The 9,377-nt window shown below is 45.2% G+C and overlaps 1 protein-coding gene across 1 annotated transcript; it reads left to right on the forward strand.

The window, feature by feature from the left end:
* The first annotated feature begins 874 nt into the window (after nucleotides 1-874).
* On the forward strand, nucleotides 875-8,073 carry ANKRD60 (ankyrin repeat domain 60). Its single transcript, XM_074970078.1, is given in 4 exon segments — nucleotides 875-1,103; nucleotides 2,271-2,401; nucleotides 4,666-4,831; nucleotides 7,760-8,073. Coding segments are annotated over 4 exon segments (840 nt in total).
* The last annotated feature ends 1,304 nt before the right edge of the window (nucleotides 8,074-9,377 follow it).

The following is a 9,377-nucleotide window of genomic DNA, read 5'->3' on the forward strand; positions in this document are numbered from 1 at the left end:
AAGACCGCGTGCTGACATAGTCTGTCCCCCCAAACACACACTCACTCTCTCTCCCCCCCACACACACACTCACTCTGCCCCCCCCCCTTCAGTTGAAAAGCAGCTGGCAAGGTTGTAGGATGCCCATGGAACAATGGGATTGGGAAACCTGCATCATGTGATGCTGTGTCTGCCCCATGAGGCATTGCAAACACTTCCCAAAGCACCCTCCAGCCAGTTGCACAGTGGGATAGCTACCACAATGCACTGCTGTCTTTGCCATTGCAAGAGCTGCTAATGTGAATAAGCTCCAGCATCACAAGGAGCACAGTGTGGACACGCAACAGCCATTTAATTCCAGCGTTTTAATAAAAGTGGTATAATTTGTGGTACAGAAACTTGCTAGTGTAGACACACCCTTAGATGCAGCCTTCACCCTGCTCCCTAGTGAACATCTTCGTACAAAAAGAAGGAAAAGAGTTGGCTGAGTTACTGCTTCCAGCAGGCTCACTCCCTTTCCCCTTCCCTGGCTGCCCTCCAGCCAACTAAAAGCTCTTGTCACCCTTGGTGAAAGTTGAGGGGGTTGAGACTGAGCGAACAGGCCCCCCTTTAAAATCACTGCATGTGCGCTGATAGCTCCTCTGAACATATGTACTATGATGACACACCCATGCCACTGTGATTGCTACATGACATCATACTTAAGCTGCCTACCTAGCTATTATGTCATGTGTATGGTGTACATCTGAGCCACATCCTTCATGCTGCCCAGATGTACTATGACATGCTAATGCTGCCCAGGTAACGGCACCTGGAGGGTGTTTAAGAACAACGGCCATTGGCAGGAGGAGGGAGTGGCCACCACCAGGTCCAACCACAACCCTTAGGTAGTACTATGTTTTGGTTCAACCCAAGCTCCAAGCGGGGAAAGATCCACAAAGTGGCCCCGAACAGCAGCTTGCCCCCCCGGCTATTCAGCATCAAACTCCACCTGGCTGAAACTAGTGAGACCTTCCAGTTACCCAGGTGCTACAGCGACTTGACTGTGTTGAAGCTGAAGCACCATCTGGAGCTGCTGACTGGTATCCCCCTGCATTTCCAACGCCTCCAGTACCTGGATGAAGGTGGGGACTTCTACCATCCTGGGGGTCTTCAGCCTGGGTTCCTTGCCACATTGGGCGTCCCCAGTACCTGCTTTAAGGTCAGGGGCCACCCCTGCCAATTCCAGTGACATTAGTAGCCAGATGAAGATCCTAGACCTTCTTTCCTTTTTCCTACTCCATTCCTGGAACCCATCTCTTGTTTCAACCCTTAGTATTCCCTCCTCCAGCCCTGGGATCCCCTGCAGGGCTTGGAAACCCCACTCACCCATGGTGCTTGGGAGCTTTCCCCGATGGGTGCCAGGGCTGAGTCTCAAGTTTGGCAGAATTTAACCTTTCACTATTTTTTTTAATTGCTTAGTGCTTCAGGCTGTGGCGAAACCCTTCCAGTGTGAACATAGTGCAAACTGAAGCAGGGCCCTCTTCTTGAGTCTGCAGAAAGGCAGCTCAGAACTTTGCCAAGCTGCAGCAGCGTGAAACTAACAAGATTTCTGGTCAGTTTCCCTGCTGCTCTTTAGAACCCAGTGATAACTGTCCAGAGTTACTTTTGCTGCCGGACTTCATATTTTTGGAGAGTTTATATAAATGTCTGTCAGGGATCCCTTTCTCAAAACCCAGCTATACCTGACCACATATTTCCTTTTCTCCCAGACCCCTTTGTTTTTAGAATAAAAAACAAACAGTTGTGTGCAACACACGTGCACCAGACACACACATGCTCTGTATATATTTTGATTGTATCCCTCTTTACCTTTTACCCTCCCCCAACCATTCCACCTTTCATATTTTACGTGTCGTCTTAGGCCGTGATCCTTCAATGAGCTCTGTGTTGAAATGGGTCTACTCACAAGGAGCTTTTTGCAGAATCGGGACTTTAGATTATAAACTATTCCAGGCAGGGAGCCTGTGTTTATGTTTGCACGGCACTTACGCAATAGAACTTTGATCCTGGATGGTGCATCTGGGTGCTATTGCGACCTATTTCTTAAACAATAAATGAGCGAACAGCAAAGCCAGATCAAAGTTCTGTTTACTAGAGAAAAACCAAGAGATTTTCAAATGGATGATATCCACCATATAATGGTCTTGTAGCAAGGGAATCTCTTCAGTTGATGTGCATATTAATTTCTCTCTTAATAACCCAGTTCTTTGCAAATGGTATCTTGACTTGTCGTTTTTCATTCCCTCCAGTAGATCTGCCAGATGAGTCTACGTTTAAATACAATGATATTGTCCCTGGCGGAACAATTACTATACGCGTCTGGCGACAAGATGGCTGGGGGCTTCTCGTGGCAGCTGCTGCTGGAGGAGATATTACCCAGGTTGATTCCATAGCTTTTGTAAATGATGGGTCTGTTTTGTGCAAACACTGTAAAAGGGGGATTGTTAAAAGATTCATGTACTAGGTGAATATCTTCAGAGAGCAGCCAGTAGTGGGGAGGCTGTATCTGGGGTCCTAGGTCAAAAACCAATGGGGTGATCTTGAACACCTGCTAGTAGTAAAACCCAATGAAAGGTTGACCGCAGTAATACACCAGGACTTCAGTATGTCCGTCCATTTCTGAGGGAAGTTTATGGACAACTGGGAATCCAAAGAGGATGAACAGCTTTGTGAAGGAGGGAAGAAGTTCAGGGGAGAAGATCTTTGATGTTGGTTCACTTTAGCAGCCAGCCTGCTTCTTTTGTTAAGCTCTGGCCTTAGTTGTAGTGGGCTTCCTTTTGTCACCACTACAGTTTGGCTTTATTTTTGGTAGTGGTATTTCCCAATTCTTTTTCCTGCCCACAGTCATACTACTGTTTGATCAATATACTGCCCCATGGGAGAGTCTTTATTTTTCTCATTGCAAATTGCCACTATTTTAAATATCTCTTCTCTTCAGACACTTTTTACCACCATGCTTTTTTCTGTGGGCAGCAATAATAATAATACTTGGTATTTACATAGCACTTTTCATCCATATATCTCCAAGTGCTTTAAAAAGGTGATTAAACCTTTATTATCACAGTTATAGCTAGGGAAACTGAGGCACACAGGATATGTGAGTTGCCCAAAGTCATGTGAGTCAATGGCAGAGCTATGAATATAACCTCTCTCACGTAGTCCTTTATCCACTGACTCCCGAGTAAGGACAGTAGGCTAAGGACTCCTTCAAAGCTCATGAAGCTTCCAAAATCAATGGAAGGGAGGGACTGATGTAGCAAAATCTGCACCTTCTCCACAATTCCTGGGAGTTCCATTGGTCTGAAGTCATACTGTGATCTTTGAGCTGTGATCTTTGACTAGCTAATTAGGCTTTGGCTGGGTCAGCTCTGAGATGGGAGATCTCTGTGGAACACATGGTCTTCAGTTTTCAGAGTAACAGCCGTGTTAGTCTGTATTCGCAAAAAGAAAAGGAGTACTTGTGGCACCTTAGAGACTAACCAATTTATTTGAGCATGAGCTTTCGTGAAGTGAGCTGTAGCTCACGAAAGCTCATGCTCAAATAAATTGGTTAGTCTCTAAGGTGCCACAAGTACTCCTTTTCTTTTTATGGTCTTCAGTGATTCAGAAGATGGCATTCTTCTCTCTGGGCTTAGTACTAAACCAGGATCTGAATTAGAGGGTAATGTGCTGTAAACTCAAGGTCCTGACTAGCTGTGGTCATGAAATATCCCATGGCATGTTAGAAGGGCTCTTTACCCAGTTGTCTTGGCTAATTACATTCTGCTTATCTACGTTTCCACAACTGTTTGACATGGATACAGAGGTGTACTTCACTTCCTGTCCTACACTGTTGTGTAATGTTGCAATACACTGGTAAGCAGCTGCTATGTTTTGAGCCAGAGGCGGCTGTATTTCACTGTTAAGTAAAGTGAAGTTGGTTATAGTGTATATGTCAGTTTGAAGGCCTGATTCTATGTTCCTTGTGCACCCAAAATTCCTACTGATCCTGTATTGGCTGGGTGGGCAACATAGGAGTGGGCCACAAATGCTATGGTGTCTTTTGAGATGAAACATGCAGTGTATTATTTAATACATTATACTTTCAGCTGGTCAAAAAAAATTCTGTTTAAAACTTTTTTTCGACCAGAAATTGGGGTTTCAACTCAACGACCCTGAGAGTGCCTGATACATTACCTCCCTTCACCAAGAGGAGCGATGATGGTGCATCATGGGAGATGTAATCTGACCAGGGAATCCAGCCTATTGAGGAGAATGGGAGCATGAGGCACCTAAATTACATCTCTCATGAGACACCACGGCAGCATTTCAGAATTCAAATATTTTGGCTTTTGATTTTTCACCAAAAACTCTAAAGCTTTCTATGGAGGTGGATGGGAGGGGAAATCTTTTCTGATCCGCTATAATTATAATTCTACCTACCAGAAGACCTGAATACCCAAAGTCTCTTCTAGATCTTGGTTTTGTTTTTGTTTTTTTCTGGTTCCAGTGCACAGGCAGCTGCCTAGCCAAGGGTCACTTTAAGTTTAGAACGTAAGAGCCTGTAGTTTGAGTCTTTATAGGTATCTACACACTTTTAATATTGAAATTGATTGATTGAATAATCAGTCAGTATTTGTGTGATGTTCTCGTTTATTTCGCCAGCTGCTACGTTTAGGAGTTACAAAGGGCTCCACATGCAGCACTCCAAATTCACAGTTACTGGGACCAGAGGAGAAAAAGAAATGGATCGCGCACCGAGCATTTGTGGCATTGTACATTGCCAGCCACAGAGGCCACATTGCAGCTGTAGAATTTCTTCTGGAAAATGGTAATATTCATTAATTTTCAAGGGGTCCTTATGATCATCTAGACAGATTTCCTGCATAAGGCAGGGGTAGAATTTTCCCCAGAGATTCCTGAATCAAGCCAAATGACTTGCGCTTGAACTAAAGGGGGCAACTTTTTGAAAGGCATTCAGTTGGGAGGAAGAATCCACCCCAGCCCTTGGTAAGCTGTTCCTATAGTTCATGACACTCAGGGTTTAAAAATAGGCATCAGATTTCCAATTTGGATTTTTCTGACTTCAGCTTCCAGCCACTGAATTTTGTCATTATTTATCATATTTATTCCCATAACACCTGTAGTTACTTTGAGCTCTTGGGTGGCTTCACCAGCCAGGGAAGGGGGAAGAAAGCACCCAAAATTATCCGTTGAAGGCCTGTCCTCAGGGCTTGCTTGGTCACACATAAAAGCAAACCAACTGAAAACCACTAGGTAATAACCCCAGGAGATTTCCCCTGTTGGCAGCCAGCCAGGAGGAGAGAGACACCCTTCCCTTTAGACCCACCTTCCCCTCCCTTTTATACTCTGCCTGAAGCAGCCATGTGACCAGCTGGGACCTGTTAAGTTTGCAGTCTGCAGTACCTTTACATTGTTGTTCTTATTTGCTTAAAATCTGGTATCCTCCCCCCCCCCGCCCACTTGTTTTCTTTGGAGAACCTGCTAATAGAGACTAAAGAAATGATTTGTTTTTCTACCATCTAACCCATATATATCTTCACTGGCCAGCAGGTCTTATGAAAATTGACAATGAAAATAAGACCAACCAGGGCAGCCCCCTGTAGGGCATATGGAAGATGCTGCACGTGTGCTCTTTTTGTGATGGGCTCCCTGGAGTCCTCTTAAGGTGACTCCAAGGCTATTGACTGGCTCCTCAAGACTATTTAGCTGTGTTTTTCCCCACTTACTAAACCCAGTCTTCCTTGTCTTGCCCACAGGCAATCAATATATGGGAAATCACAGAGTCAGCCATGTGCTTTGAAAAGCCAGATGTTTCGTCTCAGGTTGTTTCCATGCTGAGCAAAAGCCGGGCCAGTCAAACACCATTTTTGTATTTTATTATATCTTCATATGACAGTAGGAGTCTGATCCAAAGTGCATTGGGAAAAAATGAGATCCTTTCTATTGGCCTCCCTGGGGTTTGCAGGGTGTATGCAAGCATAATGAGCCTTTCTACTTCAGCTGCCAGTGTGCACTGTGATCCAACCCCTACACTTGCCCATCTGTACTGCATGAGTATTACTCCATCACTGTTTTGCTTCTGGTGAGGTAATCTCCATCATTAAGAGCTGTGCTCAGATCCCAAAGTCTGTTGCTTTAAACTTCAATAAATACTTGACCCCCCCACTGAAGTCAGGCTAGGAACTGCATAGAATCATAGAAGATTAGGGTTGGAAGAGACCTCAGGAGTCATCTAGTCCAACTCCCTACTCAAAGCAGCACCAACCCCAACTAAATCATCCCAGCCAGGGCTTTGTCAAGCCGGGCCTTAAAAACCTCTAAGGATGGAGATTCCACCACCTCCCTAGGTAACCCATTCCAGTGCTTAACCACCCTCCTAGTGAAATAGTTTTTCCTAATATCCAACCTAGACCTCCCCCACTGCAACTTGAGACCATTAGTCCTTGTTCTGTCATCTGCCACCACTAAGAACAGCTTAGCTCCATCCTCTTTGGAACCCCGCTTCAGGTAGTTGAAGGCTGCTATCAAAGTCCCCCTCACTCTTCTTTTCCGTAGTCTAAACAAGCCCAGTTCCCTCAGCCTCTCCTCATAAGTCATGTGCCCCAGTCCCCTAATCATTTCCGTTGCCCTCTGCTGGACTCTTTCCAATTTGTCCACATCCTTTCTGTAGTGGGGGGCACAAAACTGGATGCAATATTCCAGATGTGGCCTCACCAGTGCTGAATAGAGGGGAATAATCACTTCCCTCGATCTGCTGGCAATGCTCCTACTAATGCAACCCAATATGCCGTTAGCGTTCTTGGCAACAAGGGCACACTGTTGACTCATCCAGCTTCTCGTCCACTGTAATCCCCAGGTCCTTTGCTACAGAACTGCCGCTTAGCCAGTCGGTCCCCAGCCTGTAGCAATGCATGGGATTCTTCCATCCTAAGTGCAGGACTCTGCACGTGTCCTGTCGAGTGCGGGAATTTGTGCCTACCATGAAACATTTGCCTTACACATTTTACTGTCATGAACCTTATAAATGATACGTGGATTCAGTTGGGAAAATGGGGTTCTTGACATTAAAGAGACATTAATACAGTTTAACCTTGAGTATTAATAAATGGTGCTGAAGAGCATCTCCTGATGTTTTTATAACATGCTCTCAGCTGTCGCTGTTCAGGCTGTAATTCCATCAAGAGGTTCTGGTGATCCCATGTAACACAAGAGCAAAGCATGAGTGGTTTACTCATGTCACCAGAATCCCCTAAATGGAAGGACGTTTCTTTATCATCACTGGCACGTCTTACTGAGGAGTTGCTTAGTGGTGAGGAAAAAGATCCAGCAATGCTCTTCCGCTCCGAGGTTCTCACACCCAACCTTGATAAAGATTATCATCCTCCTCACGGATGTTCCCTTCCTGATTATCATCCTCCTCACGGTTTTTCAGCCACCAGGAGTTTCAGAAACAAATCTGGTTAAATAATAATCCTTCATGTGCCCTACATGAAGCAAGGGCAGACTTGGGTGCCCTGAACAGAATAGGTGTGTATCAGTTCTCAGACAGGATGTTATCCAGAGCCAAGGAAGAGAGAGCATTTGGCCTGTAGATATGTTAATTTAAATAAGGGTGATTAATTCAAGATCCTTTCTTAAGGAGGATTTAATTTTCACCTTCCTTGAACATGCCAGGGGATGTGCACTCTCCTCTTCTGGCTTATTGGGTTCTGAGTATGCGTTATCTTCTCCGCAGGTGCAGATTTGCATGCTAAAACACCACTGGGGAGGACTGCTCTTCACGCTGCTGCTGTCATGGGCCAATGTGACTGCATTGATCTGCTTCTTAGCTGGGGGGCACAAACTTCTGACCCAGACAATGAGGGACAAAGTGCAGTAAGCCTAGCCCGCCTCTGGGGCCAGAAGCAGAGCGAACGTAGACTGTTCCATTTCCAGTGGCAGCAGAGATAAACTGGAACCATGTCACTGTCACCAAGTTGGAGCTTACATCAGAAGATGGATTCCAGGACACAGACTTCTCAGTCACGTGCTAAAATATACATGGGCTAATTTATTTAGTGCTGGTCAGTTTCAGGGGACAGTCAATAATTCTCCCGGAAAGCCACACTTTAAATATTGGGGAGAAAAATCCGTGTGGTTCAGGTACTAAATGAGCTCTTGTGTTGGTGATGCTGCAGCCTTGATGACAGAAGGCTTGACAGCACAGCTCCCAGACACGCTCTTAATTTGTAGGTTACAGGGATCTGGAAAATTGTTACATAGCCATTTAATCAATACACTTAGTAGTGAGAGCTCAGACCTGCCTGTGAACTCTCCTTGGAATGCTCAGTGTTGGGGTAATTTTCTGATGGTTGGCACTAGGTTGTGACAGTGTTGTCTAATGGGTAGATCAGGGGCTACAAATTAGGACTCCTAGGTTATTAATTCCGTTTTCCTGCTGACTTGCTATGTAATGTAGGGCGGGTCACTTAAAGCTTGCTTTATTCAGAAGTGGGGGTTCTATTCCCATGACTGTATGTAAATCAGGTGTACAGGCAAGTGGCTAATTATGGTCACTGGTAGATGCAATCAGGATAATTATGCATGGAAATTAGACAGTCCATTGCGTCCCCAGCTTTTTAAACAATTAGGCCTGGAGGAGGGTGGCTTTTCAAAAGCACCTAAGGGAATGATGTACCCAACTCCCATTGACTTTCAAGAGGTGCTGGGCAACTAACTTGGATGCATTAAGAAAATCCCACTTTACTTTTTTGGGGTCCCATTTTCAAGGACCTACTCCCAGATCTTCCAAGAGCTCTGCTCCCATTTAGGCACCTAAATGAGGGGCAGATTTTCAAAAGCGCTCATCCCCCAGCAGCTCCCATTGAAAACCTGCCCTTCGGGGTCACCAAACAGCTCCAGACCTAGCAGCTTCCGATTAGGCAACAAACGTGGTTTTCAGTGAGAGCTGAGCACTTCTGAAAATCTGGCTCACTGCCTGTTTGCTTGGTCAGCTCTATGCATACCCAGGGTGCTTTATAAATGGTAACAAAGAGATTCATTCTCAGTTCCTTGTGTCCAAGCAAAGTTTTCTTAATTTGCTAAAGGGATAGCACAAAAATTTCCAGTTTAAATAGCACATGAGTGGATTTCAGCGTCAATATCTAGGTGTTTGTGGCTGTACTGTCGGACTTTGAGTTGACTCCAGAGTTTGTACCCAGCTCCGCCACAGATTTTACTGCATGTCCTTGCCAAGTTATTTGGGGTGGGATCCATGAAGGGACTGGGATTTGCAACTCGAAGCATCATCATCACCCTAACTTTTAGGCAACTAGTAAATCACAGAAACAACACTGTGATCCACAAAGCTGAGT

Source organism: Natator depressus, chromosome 13, assembly GCF_965152275.1.
Source record: "Natator depressus isolate rNatDep1 chromosome 13, rNatDep2.hap1, whole genome shotgun sequence".
NCBI classification, from domain to species: domain Eukaryota; kingdom Metazoa; phylum Chordata; order Testudines; family Cheloniidae; genus Natator; species Natator depressus.